We start from the raw sequence: 23723 nt of genomic DNA, 5'->3' as shown, positions 1-23723 counted from the left end.
TTTTCCCCCACTGATGCAGCTTTTGAGTGTCGTGGCCCAAAATATCATCTGTTAACTCTATCAAAAACACAGGACTGACTGCATGATGCATAAAATCTCCATCATCACCATCATCATCACCATCTGACGCATTCTGCCTCTTCACCCACCCTTTTGTTTCACACACACACACATGGATACGCACACATGCGCACGAAAGGACACGTACACTCTGATGTAACCCCTCCCTCCTCCGGTGGCGTAAACTATATAAATCCCGTCTGTCGGAGTTAAACCAAGAGACCCGCAGAGAGAAGAAAGCAATCCTCCAAACTTCTACCTGTAACCTCAAAGTCTTCTCAAAGTAAGTCTCCACACTTCTTACTCATGCATGCACCCTTTGTTGAGATGTGTGCATTTGATTCCAATACGAAAAGGCTCGTTTTAATTGAGATCTCCCGTATCACGTATTAAAAGTTATTATTCAAAGTGAAATTGCATTGAAACGAATTATATCATAACACTTTTAGTAGTCTACTGTTTTCTGTAGAGAAAAACATGAAGACCGGTAAAATATGACGACACATTTGGACTTTTATAAGCAAGTCTTTTCTAAATAAAAAGCCTGCATGTCGAAATGTTTTGTTCAGCGAAAAATATTTTTCGTTCCACTTTTCGTCATAAAATAAAGCGGACCAAAAAGACGCCAACAAGTCGAAATAATTGTTTGAGATAATAACTTTTGCATCTATATTCAGCGATATACGAATGCGCAGTTTGTCATTTCAAAGATATCTTAAAAATAGACACTTTTAAAAACGACTAACTCTCTCTCAACCGTTACACGTGTTGCGTATCCTCTCGTGAGTGCACGTGTCCGTGGTAGATGTCCAGTGTGGAGCTGCGAGGTCGTGCTCGTGCTCGTGCTCGTGCATTGAGGTTCAGACCACGTCAGACCACCTCCACGAGGTGCTGCTGGATGACTTCAGCACCACGGACAGCGCCGCGGGGATTCTGAGCGAATCCAAACCTCATGACAGATAGATGACGGCATATTGAATTCACTTTTGATAGCATTGTTTAAAATGGACATTATATTGTTGCAGACAGGTGACCAAAAACCTCACATGCAGAAAAGTATAGCTCACCTCGTGAATCTGATGGCCCTGCAAGGCCGATAATAATGACAATGAATGTCAGAATGCATCAGAGCACACAATTCAATTCAGTTTATTTTGTATAGCCCAAAATCACAAATTACAAATTTGCATCAGAGGGCTTTACAATCTGTACACATACGAAATCCCTGTCCCAGGACCTCACATCGGATCAAGAAAAACTCCCCAAAAAATTTTAAACGGGGAGAAAAAGTGAAGAAACCTTGGTAACAGAATCATTGTGTGGAAGAAAACCTTCAGCTGGACCAGATGTCTTGAGGTTCAAACCACAATGGTTCAATCAACACATAGATACAATAGAGTTTTAAATGGTTATAGGTTTACTGCTAATTCCAAAAATGTGCATGTAAACAGAGATGATCCAGGGATCAAAGGGAAGAACCCTTCAGGAGAGCAACAGAGGAGGATCCCTCTCCCCGGATGGACAGAAGATATATACGTCATGTGTACAGATGAACAGCATTACAGAGTTACATAACACTTTCAATGATGACCGATAAAGGGGCAGCAAAACAATAAAGTTCCCCTTGATGCTCTTTATAACTAATCTCTTAATGAATCTCAAAAACTCATCTGTATTGCTTATTGCCCGAGAGTTCTATAAATACAATGAGGAGTTGTATCTACTTATACACCCTGAGAAGTGAAAACATTTTTTTTGGTGAGCAGTGGTCAGGGTAAGTTTGCAAGTTTTTATTAAATTTCTGTTTTTCAGTTTTTTTCTATTTGGTAGTTTCCTTTTCAATTAAGTGTTTTATTTGGAGATATGTCAAATTAAGGGTTTAATCTAAAATGATTGACAACAACCATAATTCTATAATGATAGCTGTCAAATTAAATAACAAATATAACTTGGAAATTAAGCTGCATTATTAAATCATCTTAAATCTGTAGCATTTATGTTAATTTCATGAAAAACATCAAATTTACTGATGATGTGTGAAATTAGTTTCAACCTCTGTAGTCAATACATTTCCTTAATCTTCTTCAGAAACTAAACACCACTCTAACAAGAAGTCAATCCAAAGCATAAGGTTCTTTTTACAAATGTTTTACAAGATACATAATAACTTGTTTAACTCAATTTACATATACAGGAGGCATTCCCTCGGGAAACAAACAACACCGTTTCCAGCTGCTCGCCTCGAGAGAGGGTTGACACATCCAGATCTTTTTGTCAAGACAATAGGCATTTCTTTATCGTGCCTCCTTCACTCTCAGTAGAGATGATGGGATTCATTTAAGCAAACATCTGGGACAAAACGTGATGTCTTTTTTGGTCAGTGATTTTTTAACAGAACTCGTTTTATTTTGACCAACATAATACAAAATAAGAATTTTGCAAACTGCTAACAATTGATAGAAAACAAATGAAATAACCAAGGCATTTATTCATCAAATAAATCCCCAAAGCGGTCATGGTAATATTGTGCTGGTGTTAATTCAAAACGTCCATGAATCTTCTCTTATTCTTGCTGCCCCGTTGCAGATGGCCGTGATCCTGAAGCCGTGGACAGTGCTGGTGGCCTTAGTGCTGTGTGTGCTGGTGTGTCTGGGAACACTGGCAGACGCCTACCCCCCGAAACCTGAGAACCCTGGGGAAGATGCTGCTCCCGAGGACTTGGCCAAGTACTACACCGCCTTGAGACACTACATCAATCTGATCACCAGGCAGCGGTATGACACACGCATGCAGTATACATATATACATATATATATATACACATATACATATACATTGCTCAGGTATTTGTGCTGCATGAGCCTGCACTCCTTTTGTTTGTATTTCTGTATTTAGGGCTGAATCCTATTTGATATTACATTTTGATATCCTAATTATATTATTATACTATACTATTTTTGATGAAGCAAGGCAGTCCAAAATGTTTTACTGAATCAAGTCAAATCCAAATCTAAGGTAGCCCATTTTAAATCTCAATAACTAAATTGAATAATCATTTTCACGGTAGCCACCATGCTCACATTACAAGTGAAATAAAACATTGCCAAACGAAATGCAAACAAATGAACTCCAAACAATTTCTTTGTTTTTTAATAAAGGACTAATATATAGGACGGGCATGTTCGTGCACGTGAGCGTGCCCCCCTGGGTAGCTCATGGTCGGCCCAATGCTCTCATACGCAGTTGCAGCTGATAAAATCCCTCTTGATTGACAGCGTCGTCACAGAAGTGTAGTGTCCACCCTCCGGTTCCCCCTCTATCTATCTATCTATCTATCTATCTATCTATCTATCTATCTATCTATCTATCTATCTATCTATCTATCTATCTATCTATCTATCTATCTATCTATCTATCTATCTATCTATCTATCTATCTATCTATCTATCTATCGATCTATCTATCTATCTATCTATCTATCTATCTATCTATCTGTTGCCATGTTGAGAGTTGTTGAAGGGCAATCAAAATGCTCCCAATCTTGTATTATGCACCTTTAAAGTTATGGAGGGTCTTCATGAAGATAGACGAAGGGATGCATCATCTATCTCCAAATGTGCATTCCCAAACATTTAACGAACCCTTACCCAAACGGGTCCGTCTTTCAATCAGAGGGTCGGCGGTTCGATCCCCTCTCACGGCTCTAGTTGATGTCTCCCCATAGCTGTGTCTACGGTGTAAGATTGTAAGTCAGCTACATGTCATGTGATGTAACTGCAGCTGAATAGAGTTTGCCTTTTTGATTTCTTCCCATTGGCTTCTTTAGTCCAGATTAAATGGAGTTTGATTCAAGTCATTATAGGGACTGAGTCGTATGAGTTTCCTGCTCGCACTTAAAACCCAAATCTCTGTTGATGTGTGATGCAATCCCCCCCCCTCACACGGCATCTCCGTAGATTAGATTACTGGCCACTTTCCAAAACCTCCAGGCCTCCAAATCAAGGGGACCAGAGCAATAAAAAGGGCACAGATGGACCCAAGAAAGAATCCCAAATCCAGTTAGCGGGGCCTAAGTCAAGGCCTGCTGCTCTCAGGTATAAGAGGCTGTACGGAATTGTCAGATGCTATATTTTTTTATTTGAAGCAGTCTGGCTCATGAGCCATCTGCTCTTACTCATGAAAGCCAAATAGATCGTTGATATTTAGATACTTGGTTTAAAGAAGACTCATAATCACCATAAAAAGTCAATTGGTTGAGGCAGAAGGTTTTCACATTTCACTGGAGAGTTGCAGATGAAGACATATATGTGATATCGGTAACTGATGGTTATATGAAGGTTTGACTGTATCAAATAATGTGCTGACGAATGTGATGGCTGTCAGCTTGAGGCTGCACTCCAGATAACATTGATGGATCTGGGTAGTCAGGTGCCTGTGGTGCATAACTATATACTGCAGTTCATAACATTGTATAAATGGACACATGTACAGTGTCTTAACTAAAGACATGGAAAGCAGAGCACTGAGTCGGAAATGTGGGTGTTTATAGTATTTATTTGATGCTTACAAATTGTGCATTTGTTAAGCTGATTCTAATTTTGTTATACCATGATTCAGTATTTCTCTAACATAATTTTAATACATTTCAACTCTTACACTGACACTTGACACTTCAAACCCTTAATGTGATTCAGCTTCAACTGACACATCAACTGCTTTAGTTGTTCAACATCTCACATGCAAACAATTACACTTTTATCAGATTTCCTGTAATATTTTTTTGTGATCAAGCACACTTTAATTTTCTGAAGATAATTTAGAAATGCCCAGTTCCCTCATCGTTTCTATGTGAAAGAAGGTACTAATTGTAAAGAAAATAGTGTTTTGCTATAGTTTCAGTTGATTTGTTGAGCAGATTTTCAAATGCTTTGAAGCTAAATGAATTCAGCAGAACATATTGTTGAGAAAAAGATGGACGGGTATTTATTTGATGAAAACTCGAATAGCTTTGTGACTCAGATGTAATGGTATTACATGAAAAGCACAAACTGGGGTTGTATTTAGATATAAAAACATGATGAAGATGACTGCATTAGAGAGAGCAAAAGACAAGAAGGGTCAAACTGCCCATTGGTTAGAGAGAGACAGAAAGACAGTCAGAGTGGAACAGACATTAAACAGAAATGCAGATATACGGACATGGGGGCAGATATCGTCAGATGAAGAGAAGACATCCAGACAGACTCAGGGAGCTATATGTGTGCAGATGGGCCATAATCAGAGAGGGAAGCTCCTGATGTGACAGTTGAGACACAGATGTTTGATTGCTTTCCCACAGGGCGACACACTCACACACCTCTCTGTGTGAAACCAAGCATAGGATTGGGTGCTGGGGACATAGTGGGAGGTGCACCAGGTGGTTAATGGCAAATCAAAGCAACTGCAGGCTGCGCTGCAGGGGTTGTGTTGAAAAGCACGCTTTACAAACACAAACACACCAAGACACACACACACATTAGGACGGTTCTGTGGTTTCACATTTGCAGCTTTCTTGGTTTCCTGATCATGTGCATGATGAGACTCATCCAGATCAGCTCTCGAACGCACACACTTAGAATCTGACTGTGAAGATGAAGCATTAGGATCAAAGGGAGGGCAGGTGAACCAACATAGAGGACACACACACTGGACAAAGAGAAGGCAAAAAGACACATTGACTTGATAACTCAAATGATAAAACATAATCTCTCTAAACTCGCTTACATTCACACTGTGGGCTGCAAGGTTTTAAACAGAAAGGTTGATCCTGCTTCGTCTCAACAGGAACAAACAAAGCTGAACAGCTTTCTTCTAGAGCGTGTTGTGCTTATGTAAACCTAGCGGCGGTATTGATTAAGTATTGGCTTTTTACTTTCACAAGCATAGTTTTGGTCCCTTCAATGCCTCAAATAATTGAGCTCTGAGCTGCTGTAGAAACATGAAGGTGCAACATGGCGGACCCTGTGGAAGAGGACCTGCTCCCTATGCACATATACACGGCTCTTTCTGTAGAAAGAGCCGTGTATATGTCCTTACACAAACTTAACTTAGCTTCCAGGTGATTATACACACATGAAAACCGTACTATAATTATTGAATGAATCTCACTTATTTTACACTCTCTTCTTCTAAGATGTAATTGAAAGTGTCGGACAAATTCAAATGTTGACCTTATGGTGGCAATAGTTGAAATATAAAGGGATCACACATTCATCCTGAAGGGGTACAGTGAATGTGTTCGCCACATTTAATGGCAATCCATCCAAAAGAGAAAATAACAAACGTGAACGCCGTGGTGAAAAATCATTTAGATGCATCCTCTTGGAACCATGAATGCACAAACTTCTATGCCAGTCCATGGAATAGATGTTGAGATATTTCACTGGATAAGTGAGAGGCTCTGACCTGCAGGTGGCGCTAGATAAAAAGTCACTGCATCACCAAAGTTAGTTGGATTCATCTTCTAAATGGATATCTGAACCAAACTTCCCAGCTTTCTATCCAATAGTTGTCAAATGTGCTGCTAGTTTGGCTACAAACTGTTCTGGTTACCCCTCTCCCAGGTATGGAAAGCGTTCCACTCAGGAGGACGTGGTTGCAGAGCTGCTGTTTGGTGGCGACAGCAACCGAGACCAGAGATCAAGGTCAAGACCCCCCCCCCCCACATGCTGCAGCATTCATGTGACCTGGAACAAATCCATATTGAGTACTTATACATGCTTCCTTGTGTTCTTCCACAGATATGACGACTCCTACATGTGGTGACTCCGCTGCCCCTCCCTCCTCATGGAGCATTTCCTCCTGGTGCATCCCACAATGCACCTGGAGGGGCCGACATGAGCCTCTCCCCTCCAACCCCTGAAACCGGCCTTGAACTGAAGACCATCACTGACCGGAACACGAGCTCTCTTATTCTCTCTGGCCACTGTCTCACATCTCTCTCATTATAACACAATTGTAGATAAGTTATTCTTCAAATATATATATATGAGATCAGAGCTACCAATCAGAAGGTTGACCTGTGTCTGTGTGTATGTGTGTGTGTGTGTGTGTGTGTGATCACTTATTGTCCTTGTCATGTCAAAAACAGTTTAGAGAAGGACATATTCTTGTTTTACTGTTGCTACTGTAAAAAGTAACAGAATAAATCAATAAAAACTGTTCTATGTGATTAAAATGTGTTGGTGAATCAAAATAGTCTTTGGAGATTCATGTACTGATGCTGTGTACTCATGTACTTCATGTCCTCATCTTATACTCTGAAAACTCGAAAGGCACTCTTACTCATGTATGAAATGATAAGGCTGGTGTCATTTAAGATTTTTTGGCAGTCAACAAATCCCACAAAAAGACCAAACAAACCAACAATATGTTGGTCCATCGCTTGGTGCTTTGTGATCTCTCAGCTGCAAGTCCATTGGCTCCTGCTGAGGTCTTCTTTTAAACGGCTCTAAAACATATAATGTCATTTTAATTTGAAAAAATAATTCTGTATATTATATGTAATTATACATAATATAATATTCTTATAAACAACTGGTTACTGCAGTTTTAGGAAATTTCACTTAAACAGGAGGAAATGGTGCATTAATCCACATTTGATTGCCGACTATTTGCTTTTACCAGTTTATGTTTTAACAAGAGGAAGCAGATATTTCAGACACATGATAGTTATTAGTTGGATACATTGATTGATTGGTTTTAGTCCTTTAATGGGTTTAGTGACAAGAACAATCTAGAATAACAACACACAGTGGATTGTTTCACGGCATGAAGGGGTATTGCTTTACAGTGAAATAAAGTAAACACCCTTCCTCTTTAAGCATTCATCTGCACATGCTAGTTGAGACTCATGGTTATTGTTGAGAGGACAGGCAGCGTCCCTGGCTTCTCATTGGGTTGGGCCTTCAGGAATATCAGTTGGCTTATATTCCTGCTGTTATGATCATGATGGAAGAATAAAGAACATTAAAGCATGATAATGAGGACGATGATGAACCTGTATCATATTTCTTTGTCTCACACTGACGGTGCTCTTCAATTGACTTCATGACCTGGATGAACTCACAGAGGAGGGCCAGTTCATGAAGTCCTGACCCTAAATGTGATCACAGCTGACACAGAGACTCTGTGAATAAAAGACCAAAAGAAACAGATAATGATGCACTTGAATTGATACGTCATGATGAGCTCACATGTTTAATAATGTGAAGAAGTGCTTTTAGACCTTCTACTGACCTGAGCTGTCAGTAGGCCTCTCGTTTGTTTTATTCATTCATAAAATCCTGGCACATTTATAGATATGCATATTATACATCCCCAGAGATCTTAAACATTCATTTGAATGCACACTATTGCCATGTCTTAGTTCATCCTTGTATATATTTTTAATTAACGTAAGTGTTACAAATTAATTTTTTAAGGCCTTCTAAATGTAATTATAATATTAAAATATGTTACTTACACTAATTGTGTCCTGTAGCTGAATGGGTTTATGATTATATTATAATTGAGTTATTAATCACTGTTGAATATTTTGATCTCGATTTGATTATTTATTTGTACAACGCTACACAGAACATGAAATAATTGGGTCACAAAGGGTGAGAGATTTAGTGTCTAGACAGACAGTAGAAGGAAACGCCGATGAGATCAGTTCCATATGTTCAGAAACAACACTGTAGCATTAATATCTTCAAAGTTATAGAGTTACTGTGTTGTAACCATATTCCAACTGTTACAACTTATGGTTCTGGAGAGTCGGTTAACATGATTTTGAACATGATGTTTATTAACAGCAATTTGGTTCTGGGCTTGGTCCCTTCTGGTTCTGGGCTTGGTCCCTTTTCGTTCTGGGATTGGTCCCTTTTGGTTCTGCTTGGTCCCTTCTGGTTCTGGGCTTGGTCTCTTCTGGTTCTGTGCTTGGTCCCTTTTGGTTCTGGGCCTGGTCCATTCTGGCATGGGCTTGGTCCCTTTTGGTTCTGGGCCTGGTCCCTTCTGGTTCTGGTCCCTTCTGGTTCTGGGCCTGGTCCCTTTTGGTTCTGCTTGGTCCCTTCTGGTTCTGGGCCTGGTCCATTCTGGCATGGGCTTGGTCCCTTTTGGTTCTGGGCCTGGTCCCTTCTGGTTCTGGGCCTGGTCCCTTCTGGTTCTGGGCTCCCTTCTGTGTCCAGGACTCTCCCTGTGTTACAGGGTCGGGCTTTTCTCACAATCCAAGGACATGCAGGTTAGATTAGTGCTTGTCGTCTATAAGACTGGCTTCTTAAATGGCCTGTTGGGGTTTTGGAATGGGCACAAATCCCAAATAAATCTATATTTAATTTCTTTCTTTGTTTGGTTTAGGTAATACGAAGGCAAACACCAGGAGAGCAATGTCTAAGAAAACACAAATATAACCCCATTATTAATATGGAATACATTCTGCCCATTGTTACCTTGAGATGTCTTTATACTTTAATATCCTCATATTTTGCCCCATTATTACATAAATAACCCTGTGTTAACACCAAGTACCCTAGTACTATCCTGTTGTTCCCAAGATATTACTACCTTATTTCCATGTTTGAACTTAGCTGTAACATGAAGTAACACCCATCACTATGACCTTTAGATCACCAGCTGACACGCAAGTGGACTTAATTCAAGTGTAATACTCCAATCTCTCCACTGCGCGCTGCTGTTGCACTGACTCCACACAAGATCAGAGCGGTAAACTGCTGCAGCATCCTTCAACAGAGCACATGTTAATGCCTCCAATCTCAATGTGTCAGGTTCCCGTTTAAAAGCACTCGAGGTGATCAGTCCCATCTGTGTGTGGTAGGCTTTGGTTAGGCTTTGGTTAGGTGTGTTTTATAAAGGCACAGAAACAACAACAAACAAAACAACGCACTTTCCCTTTAATACTCATTTAATACTACTGCATCGATAGATGACTGTGGGTGCATCCCAAGTCTCTTAACAGCATTCCTGTTTCCCTCACTTGCGTCTTAGTCCCGCCCACCAGGGTTGCATGGAGAGACGCAAGGAAACCACGCGAGGAGAGAGGAAACGAGGAACGCGTCACGTGAAGCGACGTCTGTTACTGATGACTGTGGCCGCTGATCACATCTGGATCAGCTGAATCCGCTGATCACAGCTGGATCATCTGAATTAGCTGATCACAGCTGGATTAGCTGTTTAACAGCTGGAGAGACTGATGACAGAGTTTGTGTCCGAACACATGATCAGTGGAATGGACCTGTTTTCTGGTCCCGACAGTTTTTAGCGAACAATCTAATAACAATCCAATTAAAATATTGATACAAATTATAATATTTTCAGTTGATTTAATGGTGTTAAACTACTAATTATACTAATAAAGACGCAGTTACCATCACTGTGTTATAGCCTGTTAACTGTTAAGCAAACTGCATTAAGCATTTTTTTAAATGAAACTTCATAAACTGGTATGATTGCCAAAAGAGTTTTATTCTGAAGTCTTCCCGGAAGTCGCATACGGATTTTCTTCCTGCCACTGACACAAACGTACCCTTTGACGCATGGGTACGTCTGGACGGTGAGGGGGAAGCCAGACGACAACAAGACGCGCACGAGACACCAGAGACAGTTCAGCAGGAAGCTCGTCTCGTTGTGGTAAAAGGTAGGTTCACTGCACTCTGTCCAACACAAACATGGCGGCTTTAACCACCTCCATGACTGTTATTGTGGAGCACATTGTGCTTCTTGTGTCCGTTCTCCCGCTGGGCGGTCCACACTTGACGTGTTAGACAGCTATTACGAGAGCCACGTTGTATTGTTAGCATTTGGTTTATCGGGCTGCCTTCGTGTGTGTGTGCGCGCGCGCGTGTGTGCGTGTGTGTGTGTGTGTGTGTGTGTGTGTGTGTGTGTGTGTGTGTGTGTGTGTGTGTGCGTGTGTGTGTGTGTTTGTGTCATGTTTTGTAATATGGGACCCCAGAGACTAATTCGACGACCCTTCTGCGTGTGTGCGTACCGTATTGTGTGTGTTACAGTTATGTGTCTGCCTATTGGGTGAGGCATACATGCAAATAATTCAAAAGCGTACATTTAAAAAGGTTTAACAAAGAGAGGTGAGCACGCACTTGACACCCACTCAGACCCAAACACACACTCTACCTATGAAGCTACATGTTGAACATTATGGAGTAAAAAGGTCAGAACATATCTCTTATTTAAAACAAATAGTGTTCCTTCATTGATGACAACAACACAGTCACAACTGTGTTGTGTGTGTGTGCGTGTCTGGCAAGATTAGTCTCTTTACATATTGGAGCAACTGAGCAGATGGATGATGGAGGGAGGAGGGGCAGTGATGGAGGAGGTGGGAATAAATTAGGGAGTATTGGAGAGGAGGATGGAGGTAGAAGAGAACGTTTCTGGAGCTTTTTTTCTTATCTTTATTCAGGAGTCTGGTCTTTTAATTTGAAAGCGTTACACATTGACTTCAGATTGCGTAGTGCATTCCGACTAAAACCATGCCTCACATTAAAAAGGCCCCTGCTTGCGCGTAGACTTCTGCTCTAACTGTTAGCATGTGCTCAGACACGTTGTTGATTTCCTCCGCTTCATCCCTTCTCCGGTCAGGCTGCTTCTGTGTGCTGCTGATACATCTGCTCTCAGATTTCTCTTCTGCTCTTGGTGTTTGTCATCAAGAACATATGTCATATTTCCCAACCAATCGAATATAGATGTCGTACTAACCAATAAAATGATCCCTGCATGGGTGCGTTCGCTTTTTTTCCCTTTTACTATAATAACTACATTGGCTACTATTACTAGAACCATCTACTTTATGTTGTCGTAATGCTGACATGGATGCGGTGAATCCACCCCGTCAACAGAGACCAGGCCATCTACTGCTAGCTACCTGAGGTGGTAACCGCTGTGGTCGGCCCCTATTCTTAACACATCCATGGTCGCCCTCGTTATGCAAATCTGTTTTTGTAAGTGAAAGTCTGGGTCCGTGATTTATATGATTATTGATTATCAATGATATTCCTGTTGGTTTTTGTAGTAGCGGTCACATGCGGCAGCTACCTGTTCCACTAACCGTAACTCTAGCACATGACAGAAGGCCGGTGTAGCAATTGTAGTAAAGAAACAAGTATGGGTGGTGCGCTGGTAATTTACTTAGCTTTTATTCCAAAAGTGATAAAGAAAGCGATATAATAAACCTCCACTACTACTAATACTTTGATATTTGTAGGGAGAAATAATTAATCGCTGCTTGTTTTAGATGGTGTTGCACACAATGTGAACATATGGAGTAGAGAAATCATCAATGTGAATAAACAGTACTTGTAGTGAAAGCAGTCAGGCTTCAGAGTTAGCGGTCAGTTACAAAAATAGTATTACGTACATATGCATATACATGCATAAATATACACACATGAAACAGGTAAATAGAATAAGACAATATGCAGTACTAGTCATCTGTAATGATTTCCACATGAGCGTTTTACTTTACATTTTTGTTCTGGTTTGGGAGAGAGCTCATCCATTGTCACTTGTCTAGTTTTGTAGTGGTTATTGGAAGTAAAAGTTATTTTTGAGAAAAGACAATTTGGCCTATTTTAGAACGTACACATTCCCCATAAGAACATAAATGAATAGCTCAGGGCCAGACATGTTTTCTTGATTCTTAACTACCTGAAGCTACTGTAGATGCTTTAATTCTGCCCCGGGCCGTATCGTAGGGTAATTAACAGTCAAGATGGGCCAAAACCAAGCAATGGCCAAACTGCTGTAATGTGCTTGGTCATAGACATGAGTGACACCTTTTAATAACCCATTTTGAGAACCATTAGACCCGACCAAGGGCTGCACGGTGGTGTAGTGGCTAGCACTGTCGCCTCACAGCAAGAGGGCAGCGGGTTCGATTCCTAGTCGGAGCGGTCCTTCTGTGTGGAGTTTGCATGTTCTCCCCGTGGCAGCGTGGGTTCTCTCCGGGCTCTCCGGCTTCCTCCCACAGTCCAAAGACATGCTGCAGGTTAATTGATCTCTAAATTGCCCATAGGTGTGAATGTGAGAGTGAATGGTTGTATGTCCCTACATGTGCCCTCGATGGACTGGCGGCCTGTCCAGGGTGTCCCCTGCCTTCGCCCTATGTCAGCTGGGATAGGCTCCAGCGCCCCCGCGACCCTAATGAGGATAAGCGGTATTGAAAATGGATGGATGGATGGATGGATAGACCCGACCAAAACATTGAGTAGTACCCGAGATACTGGTTTCTGTAACCTGCTCTATAGAACACACAATGTGTTTTTTTTTGTATGCGTTTGTCTTGAACTACAAATAATATATATAGACTTTGAGACAATGAGATTACCTAGTTATGAAATAGATTAGTTTCTCTCTAAATGTTTATATTTAAATGAGTAGTGTAGGATCGCAGGAATGAACGCAGCAGACAAGGTTGATCTGTTTGGCTGCACACCTCTGGTGCCGTTTATTCCTCTCTCACAAACAAATCACCCTTGACACTGACATCTTGTCACCTTTAACCTCTCAACGCCATCTCGTTGCCCTGGTTATGATACCAGCTCTTAAAGGGACCCTGTCGTCTATATCGTAAGCCACCGCACTAGTCCTGTGAATGATGCGCTTCCAGCAGAGTCCCCTACAGTAGAATGATTTGATGCCCAATATAATACTGAATTACAATAGAATGAATCCGTCCACATAAAATAAGGCCACGTTACTGTTGCATATTACAAGAGGTAGGTCTATAAATGCCAGCCAATTAGTAACAGTGTGAGCAACAATGAATCCTAAAGATATGTTTGATAGAATCAGTGTTATATTTATCCCGTTTTAGCCGGCTGTGTCAGTCTGCATCTCTTTGAAAACTCTCTAGTTTCTTTGATCCTGTCTAACGTGTTTACAACTGGATTGTTCCTAGAATTAGTACCGTGTAGCGTTTCCTACCCCACTTGCTGTCATCAGCTTGCAGTGAAAAAAATAGTAATAGTAATAATGGGTAATAGATGTTGATGCCTTTTTTTCAAATATCATGATTTACATGCAGCCATCCCTCCATCCTCTTCTCCTCTTTACAGGTTCTCTTTTTACTCCACTGCTCTCGCCTGGGGTGTTGTGTAACGTGAACTCTAGCGTAAGCAACAATGGTTTGTGTGAAGGCAAAACTGAAGGAGGGCAGGTTTCCACGGCAACCATGAGCTGTAGCTGCAGCCTTGCCAGATAGACAGTCAGATAAATTGTGTGAAAGCTGTACAAGTAGAAGGGATTTCATATATTGTTGAACGGTCGGTGTTCCCTCTTTGTTCTCCTCTCTTTCCCCAAATTACCATTGTGTTGTGTCTGTTGTCATGGCAATGTATAGATTAGTTCCGCCCACATTCCCCTCCTCTCATCTCTCTTGCTCTTTCAGTATAAATGCTCAATTCCAGAACAATCGCTGGGGCTCCGTCCTCCCTCACTAGTGTCACTGCCTGCTGTACATGTATGAATGTGTGTGGTGGGAAAAGCTTCTAAGAACAAACACTGTGTTCTTTTTACAGTTCACAGAAGGGTCAGTGTTTCTTTTCTTACTTTCTCTCAGCGAGAAAGCAAATAAGCAGTTCACTAAACGGTTTAATTCTAAGTATAGTCACTATAGGAGTGTGTAGTTCCAAAATGTCACCTGCAGTGCTAAAACTATAAACAATAGTGTAATAGATGTACTATTTTACACTCTCTCTTATTTTCTTTTCTTTCTCAGATTGACTGAAGCTCTACCATGCCTGTGGCCTCCACCAGGACAGAGCCTGGTGAGACCAGACACCCTCCTCCTCATTAGCTCCGATGACCGATGTCTGACCTTCCCCACCCCCTTCCAAATTAGAAAAGAGCCGTTCAAATGTTCAAACTGACTGCAAGAACAGCACTTCATCAGGATGCTCTTTTTTGCTGTTTCAAAAGTATTTTTGCTACAGAATACACTCCAGGCAGACAGCCTCATCTTACCTCTACAAATTTAATTAAGGGACATTGTGGCTGAAACCAAAACACATAGCAATTTTACACATGGAATGTTTTAGTTGTCTCCAAATAAAAACCATCAGAATAATGTGGAAGATGCTATAATCACATACACATTTTACACACAGTGCCTTCATTTTATGAGGATATGAATCATACGAATCTTCATACGAATTATGAAGCTAGCTTTTTGCCGATATGTGCGAGAAGCAAAACAGTGGAACACTAACCTAGGGCTGTACCGAACTTTCATAACCGTGTCACTCAATTGTCCGTCCATACTCCAAAATGTTATGAGAAAAAGTAATCATATCCGTAACTCATAACAAGTTTTCATCCAACAAAATAATCTGATTTAATCGACTGTGGGTCAGGGGTTAGCAGGTCCGTCTTTCAATTGGAGGATCGGCGGTTCGATCCTCTACTAGCCCATGTCGATATGTCCGGTTTGTCCGTATACAGGGAGCGCATGGATCTGGGGATCTTGAGTCTCACTGCCGCCAGGTTGATGATCCTCTCGATATTGAAGGGCCGGATGAATTTTGGTCCCAGTTTCTTGGACTCAGAATCAATTTGTGATTCTGGGCTATATGTTGGGGTTTGTCTAATGCATCTCATTATTTTCCTTGTTTCTCCTTCTTATTGTCCCTCTGTCCCTCCTCTGTGTGTGTGTGTGTGTGTGTGTGTGTGTGTGTGTGTGTGTCTTATAGTGCACCAGTTGGACACAATGAGCGACAGCACCACCAGTTCCACCACAGCCAATGACCTGGATCTCATCTTCCTCAAAGGCATCATGGAGAGCCCTCTGGTGTGGAACACACACACACATACACACAAACATACATTTAAATGACATCAATATTTAAAATAGAGTTACTGGTGTGTGTCTGTGTGTCTATTTGTGTGCACATATTATATATATATATATATATATATATAAATATATACATATATTTCTGTTTGTTAGGAGCCAGAGGAGAGCCCGAAGGAGCCGCGTCCGTCGCCAGTGAGGGAGAACAACGTGGAGCTCCTGCAGGAGATTCTCAGTGACCTGAACCCCTTCACACACCACTCCGACACTGCAGCTGAGCTCACCCAAATACTGACCCAGCCTCACTTCCAGGTGTTGAACTCATGCATAACATGTAAAACAGTGACAAATATCGTCCAATGTCAAAATGTCTTTGGAGCGTATTAGGAAACCAAAACTTCATCTTAGTTGTTGAATCTGACAATAAAATGTTTTTTGTTAACATTTGCACACAGGGAAGACCTGACTCTTTTCTCTTACCACAGTTAAAAGAACACATATTGGGATGTCTAACATTTACTTTCTTCCTTTTTGGCTTGTCAGTCTCTACTCGAGACTCACGATTCAGTGGCGTCCCAGGCATGTGACAGCCCCCCCCCCAGCCCTTGTGATTTTGTGGATCATGAGCAGGAAGATGGCCGCACACACAACCTGCCCCCGCCGCCGGACGCAATCCGCATGGTGGGAATCCGCAAAGTGGCGGGGGAGCACCTGGTAGGTAACATTAAAACAATTGACACAGCTGAGTTAATTGCACTTTTCTGCTCCAAGCCCTCATAATGTTTCTTTCATTATTATTATTGATGATAGAAACAACAGCTTGCATTATTGTGTTTCAGGGTGTAACGTTCAAGGTGGAGGCTGGTGAGCTGATTATAGCCCGCATCCTCCATGGGGGGATGATAGACCAGCAAGGACTGCTGCATGTCGGAGACATCATCAAAGAGGTGAGGTAGACCATTGAGTATGTTTGACCTCTACTGACCCCTCTCATTCTTTTGATTTATGGTTTGATAGCCTTGAACTAGGTTTTTTTCCTTCATTTTTTTAAAACCAAAGTTTTGATCTGGCCCCAAACAATAGTGTCTCATAATGGAAGAGTTAGTGGGGGAAAGGGCTTATTGGCATTCTTCATTCGTTAGAAGATGAGATTGATGCCACTTTTATGTCCATACGCCAAATATGAAGCTACTGTCAACAGCAGTTTTGCACAAAGCACTGAAAATGGAAAAATGACAAAACAAACAGCCTGGCTGTATAAATATGTAAAATCTTATCAGTGAAGAACCTCAAGGCTGGGTCCTCTATGTTATTATTTTTAGCTCGCCAAGCTCTTGGGATATTTGTGAACTCCTTAGTAACCTGTCATCTTCCATTGCAGATCACACAAATGTGATTTATTAATGCGTCTGTTATCCAGGTGAATGGACGAGAGGTGGGCCAGGATGCCCGGGTGCTGCAGGAGGAGCTGCAAGCAGCCAGTGGAAGTGTAGTTCTGAAGATACTGCCCAGCTACCATGAAGCCATACAGCCCAAACAGGTGACGGATCACCACACGTGGTCGTGGAAACGTACATAAGGTTTCTGGTGACGGTGGATTCTGAAACGGCCACATATAATATTAGTTCAATAGCATACATTTACAAATACACCATTGAAGACATATGGGTCTTCATCTCCAGATGTCACAAGAGCAGAGGCTTCGAGATCGAGTTGAAGCCAAAATACTCACAGAACATGTTTTTCTAAGTATTAGATGTAGGTTAAGTATCATATTATCGTGATGGGTTCATTGAAAAATGTAGGTAATCGTGTAAAGTTTGGTTTTTGGTGAGAAACTTGAATAAATCCAGTTGATGGTTTCACACCAATATATAATAGATATTAGAAAAGGAAATATGACCTGTTTAACTTCCTAGCACCAGCTCTAAGCAATATTTGCATTGATTAATGGCATTAGTAGTTCTAATTATGTATTATAACGTGATTAGAATGACTAACTCCATTAATCAAAGCAAATATTTAGATTAAAATCTGATCAATAGCAATACATTTGCAGTATGCAAATAGACTTGTTAGACTAAAGGAGGAGACACTTACAAAGAAAAAAAGTCAATGATGTTCAATTCATGTAAATGTTACATTAACAACATTAACAACATTTCCAACGTGTATTTTTATGTTTTTTTACCTTAGTGTAGAATTGGATATAGAGAGTCATGGAATTCCACTGGTATTGATATGGACTACTGTATCTCTGGTATCTGTATCTGTTTCTCCAGCTGTTCTTTAAGTGTCACTATGACTACGACCCGGCCAACGACAACCTGATTCCCTGTAAGGAGGCGGGCTTAAGGTTCGAGACAGGAGACATCCTGCAGATAGTCAACCAGGATGACGTCAACTGGTGGCAGGTGGACTATAAACAGTGTTCTACTGATTGTACAGCAGGCAGAGAGCTCTTCAAATTCACATTTCCTTGAGATTAAGATGTAGTAAACCACAGGACCATTAGTGTTTTTGTTCTGAATGTATATGTGTCTGTGTTCTACAGGCCCGTCATGTCGAGGGTGGAAGTGCGGGGCTGATCCCGAGTCAGATGCTGGAGGAGAAGAGGAAAGCGTTTGTCAAGAGAGATGTGGAACTGGCACCAACAGGTCACTGAAAAGAAAGAATAATTAGTACAAACAAACAATAATGATGATCAATACAATATAAATTATTCACAAATGAATATAATGATGACAGGAAGCAGATTAAAAGTCATGAAAGGCCCTTAACAGCTCCAACTGTGAGTTGATAGTTGATGGGTAGCATGTGTGTTTATTAACTGTTTATTTTCTATTACTTCAATACCTCCCCTACTCGATAATGGGTCCCATTGTTCTCATCTCTGGTGGTTCACACTGCCATCTGGTGGTTAATGCAATGTCATTGAAATGTCAAGTACCAGCAATCAGAGGAGCGAGGAGTACGTTGAACATACAAGGAATTTAACTCGGTGAAAGGTGCATCACATTAAACATAGACATGGAATAAAACAATAAAAATATAATAAAAACAATAAACATAAATATGGTAAATAACAAACAATTATATATTATAAAAGAAAAGTGTTGTGTATTTTAATAAGAAAAGTAAGGGTGTTAAAGGGTGTTTAAAATAGTCCTGGGATGTGAGAGTCAGAGTCAGTGGGGGTCCCGGACTCTGTTGATGAACCTGACTGCAGCGGGAAATAAACTGTTCTTGTGGCGTGAGGTCTTGGTCCTGATGGACCGCAGCCTCCTGCCAGAAGGAAGGGATTCCAACAGTTTGTGTCCAGGGTGAGAGCAGTCAGCTACAATCGTTCTTGCCCTCTTCGGGGTTCTGGAGGTGAACAAGTCTTGGAGGGACAGATTGCAGCCAATCACCTCTCAGCAGAGCAGATGATGCGCTGCAGTCTGCCCTTCCACAGCGTTGATGGTGGAGTCTGAGAGGGTGATACTGTAGGTGCTGGTGGGGCTGCGTTCTTCCAGAAATCCACAACCATCTCCACGGTCTTTAGAGCGTTGAGCTACAGGTTGTTTTGACTGCACCAGGTCACCAGATGGTCAGTCTCCCACCTGTAGGCGGACTCATCCCCACCAGAGATGAGTCCAATGAGGGTGGTGTCATCCACAAACTTCAGGAGCTTGATGGACTATTGACTGGAGGTACAGCTGTTGGTGTACATGGAGAAGAGCAGAGGGAGAGAACGCAGCCTTTGGGGGGGAACCGGTGCTAATGGTCAAAGAGGCTATATAGACCCAGCTCTTTGTACATTTTAAAATCCTCCAAATGCCAAAAGTTCCTGCTCTGTTTTGCCTGGAGTCCGAAAAATATAACGCATTAATTCATCAATGGGTTGGGAGATTTTACGAGGGTCGCCAAATAAATGTGCAGCATTTCTCCGATAGTCTTTTATTTAACACTTACAGAAGGTATCACATAGAATGTTTGCCTTTCATGTTAGATTCAGTTTGTTTTACTCATGAGAGGAAACAAACCAAAATCTGTTAACTCTGCCTAACATGGGTACGTTGTGATTTATGAAACACATCCTTTCAAAATGGCTGGTTTACTGATTCAAGATATCAACGTTGCTGTGGTCTTCTCACAATGTACAGGTAAAGGCCTATTGGGAATTGGTTGGTGATGGTTTGTCATTTCTAAAAAGTGGGTCGAGCCCTGAGATGTGGGAGTCATGTTTTTCCAGTTCATCTGGGTAATCATAACCACCATCAGGGAAAGCTAGATGAAAATATCGCTAACACTTTCCAGTAACTTCATCTCATGGTTACGGTGCAAATTTAAATAGTTTGCCGTGAATGGAAGGCTTGACTGGCGACAGTCAGCTAATGCCAGACTAACTCTATGCCCAATTTGTGTGACAGGAAATCTTTGTACTGGTGTTGGCGGGAAGAAGAAGAAAAAAATTATGTACGTGACAACCAAAAATGCAGGTAACGAAGCTTTAAATGTTATTATATGTTTGGCCATGTACTGAGATGTTGTCCTGAGCCACTACTGATACATGTTTTCTCTGTGAAACCATGAAACCTCCTCCTTCTCTCTTTTTTCCAACTCTTCTACTTTCCTTCCTTTCAACCTTCTCTCTCTTTCTTCCCCTCTCAGAGTTCGACAGACATGAGATACTGCTCTACGAGGAGGTGGCCAAGGTCCCACCTTTCAAGAGGAAAACTCTGATTTTAATTGGTGCCCAGGGTGTGGGGCGGCGGAGACTGAAAAACAAGCTTCTACTGAGAGATCCGCTACTCTTTGGCACCACCATTCCATGTATGAAGTTTCATATATTTAAGTAGTCGTATTATTAGGCAGAGACAGATTTAATCCTTAAGATGTATGTGGAGCTTAATTGGGAGCAGGAACAAGCTAATGCAGATGTTTCTGACAGAAAATGATTTGAACAAATGTAAGCTTCTGGGATACAAAAAGGGGGAGGGGAAATACATGTGTGCATACGTGACAGCCTTATTGTGTCCAGACACTTCCAGAAAGCCCAAAAAGGAAGATCGCGAGAGTCGGATGTACGCCTTCACCAGCCGCAGCAAGATGGAGGCCGACATCAAGAGCGGCCGCTATCTGGAGCACGGAGAGTACGACGGCAACCTGTATGGGATCAAGATGGACTCCATCCACGAGGTGGTTGAGGCCGGGCGCATCTGCATATTGGACGCCAACCCTCAGGTAGCATATGTACCACCCTGTTTTAGCATGAACGTGCTCCTTACATATTAATAAAAACCAAACAAAGAAACATCCCCAACTCTGACACCACCCCCTTCACAGCTCCGTCAGATCATTCCTACCGTGTTCCACTAACACAATTATAATCCGGTTAGGAATGTCAAACTCTTCTAGTTATAACCCAGCTATAGTTGTTAGTAAGTATGTAATAACGTGTCACTTTTACACATGTTTGATCACTAGTATGGAGATGTAGGTGGATAAGTGAGTCTACCTTTGATGAATACCCTGTCTGTTCTCCAGTGGCTGCGTTACATAGAATGTGATTGGTGTCAGACAAGTTTAAACAACTCCTTATAGTTATGAATAGTGGGCGGGTTAGCCAACAGCTGCCTTACACATCTAGCAATCCCAGAGCGCCATTAACATTCACCCATGTAGCTTTTCGGTTCACCTGGCCAATCTAAGTCCAATATTCATTCTCTTTGAGCTTTGTTTTTCATCTTACCAACTCTTGAGGGAAATGCCTCCCTCAGTAGCTGAGTTCAACCAGCTAATCTCAAACGTTGCCGTGTTGTGGTGAGCTGGGAGCGCACAGTGCTTCCTTCACTGAAGCCTGCTGTGGGCCAAAAGGAGAGGGGACAGTAAAGTGGCCATAAAACCAAAACCTTTGGCTCAAAGAGTTCAATGCTGGAGGGCCGGAGGGCTGGCTGGGGAAGTGCACTGTTGGTTGAGCATTCTTTGTGGCTTCTTCACAACAAGTTGCTCCATTCATATAACACATGTGATACATTTTTAGAGCAGCTTGACGGAGTTAAAGTTAAATCAGAATTATTTTTATTATAAGTATACACATACAAATGTGAAGTTAGGTAACTTGTAGTGAGTGTTTTCTATCTGTAAATATGTATCTGTGCCTCGTATAAAATCATTTGCTCATTAATAACTTTATTAATTTAGAATGGTAAATGAATAAAGGCGCAAATTAATAAGTTGTCACATTTTATTAAATAAATAATTCCTGCAGTTATGTTGAAACATTATGTTTGTGCTTACATTTAATGGCATATTCATTTATTAATCAAGTTATTTATTTCTAATTTATATATGATTTCTTCCATCCTCCATAGTAAGGAGAGAATCCCGTTAGTCATTCAGTGTCACCAGGCAGGAATCTCCACTAATTCAATGTGCTCATGTTGTGTTCTAGTCTCTCAAAGTGCTGAGGACCTCGGAGTTCTTGCCCTACGTGGTGTTCCTTCAGTCTCCAGACTTTGAGGTGCTCAAGGCGATGAACCACTCAGCTGTAGAGGCAGCGGTGCTGACCAAGACACTGACGGTAAGAAGCACTTACTTTTCTTTTCAGCTGAAGAAGCGGCGTATAAGTCAATACAAACTGCAAATAGTTCAAAGGAGAGATTCTTGGATTGTATTCACAATCCAATGAAACATGAAAAAGCAAGTCACATGAAACGTTTTCCGTTTCAGGATGAAGAGCTACAGAGGACGTGCGACGAGAGCACTAAAATGCAGGCGGCCTTCGGTCACTACTTTGACCTCAGCATCATCAACGACAACTTGGACGAGACCTACCGCACCGCCAAGGCCGCCCTGGAAACGGTTTCTAAAAACCCCCAGTGGGTCCCGGTCACCTGGGTTTTCTAGAAAGAGGCTGTGGAGAGCAGAGGAGGAAGGGAGATTAATATACCACTGTGTAAATAATGGAAGTTCTTATTTAGATTTCTTAAAGTTTCCAAAGAAATTACATTTGACCATTGCGATAGCCTAGCATAAGAACAATATTTTCTTGCTAAAGTAGCTGCTTTGCAAATAAATCACAGGATATCTTCCTGAAAGTGTGTGAATAAGACGTCCATTATTTAAACAGTGTTTTATATTCTGTGCCTGAATGGGGGAATATAAAGAAACAACAATGAGAAGGAAAAGTAAGACAAATGTAGCTGTGAATGTCAGAAATTCACAGATTTTACCTTGACACATCAGTGTGTGTGTGTGTGTGTGTGTGTGTGTGTGTGTGTGTGTGTGCGCGCGTGTGTGTGTGTGTGTGTGTGTGTGTGTGTGCGCGCGCGTGTGCGCAAGTTATAAGGGCTAAATCTGATCTTTTTTATACATTTTTATTTTAATTTACCAAACATTAGACCTGAAATGTTATCATGAACAAATGTCCATCATGACATTATCTTGCTAAATGTGTTTGCCTGGCTGTTCAAAAACCCAAAGCTCTTCAATTTACAAATAGTAAGAAATGGAAAAGGTCAGCAATTTCTATTATTGTCAATACATTTTTGTGATTGATTATTTAAAGTGGCAATCCATAAGATTTTAGTCCTGTCAGCAACCGTGACCATTGTGTTATGTCATTCAGCAATAGATAGCCTAGCACACGTCTACGTAGCCGTGTGCTGGCTACGTAGTTGTGTTCTAGGCTATGTAGACGAGTGCTAGGCTACCTAGATGTGTGCTAGGCTACGTAGCTTCTTGGTATTTCATTGGTGCTGTCGGCCTATTCCATTCCATTGTCATGAAGCCTTTAAAGAACAGCATGTTGGAACTAAAAACAAAAATCAGGTGT

General features: G+C 41.4%; 2 protein-coding genes across 2 annotated transcripts; both read left to right on the top strand.

The window, feature by feature from the left end:
* Positions 1–297: 297 nt before the first annotated feature.
* Positions 298–7185, top strand: LOC117734934 (peptide YY-like). Its single transcript, XM_034539289.1, has 4 exons — positions 298–343; positions 2647–2834; positions 6663–6743; positions 6840–7185. The coding sequence occupies exons 2-4, from the start codon at positions 2647–2649 to the stop codon at positions 6862–6864; spliced, it is 294 nt and encodes a 97-aa protein (XP_034395180.1). The 5' UTR covers positions 298–343; the 3' UTR covers positions 6865–7185.
* A 3423-nt stretch (positions 7186–10608) lies between these two features.
* Positions 10609–22986, top strand: LOC117735192 (MAGUK p55 subfamily member 2-like). Its single transcript, XM_034539678.1, has 14 exons — positions 10609–10735; positions 14834–14882; positions 15804–15901; positions 16061–16216; positions 16448–16618; positions 16744–16851; positions 17325–17444; positions 18187–18318; positions 18459–18561; positions 20317–20385; positions 20558–20719; positions 20928–21130; positions 22341–22469; positions 22619–22986. Exons 2-14 carry the CDS (start codon positions 14852–14854, stop codon positions 22793–22795), a joined length of 1659 nt encoding a protein of 552 aa, XP_034395569.1. The 5' UTR covers positions 10609–10735; positions 14834–14851; the 3' UTR covers positions 22796–22986.
* The last annotated feature ends 737 nt before the right edge of the window (positions 22987–23723 follow it).

The sequence above is a fragment of the Cyclopterus lumpus genome, chromosome 8 (assembly GCF_009769545.1).
Source record: "Cyclopterus lumpus isolate fCycLum1 chromosome 8, fCycLum1.pri, whole genome shotgun sequence".
NCBI lineage: Eukaryota > Metazoa > Chordata > Actinopteri > Perciformes > Cyclopteridae > Cyclopterus > Cyclopterus lumpus.
The sequence above is the reverse complement of the archived record's forward strand: the minus strand, read 5'-3'. Positions and strand labels throughout refer to the sequence as shown.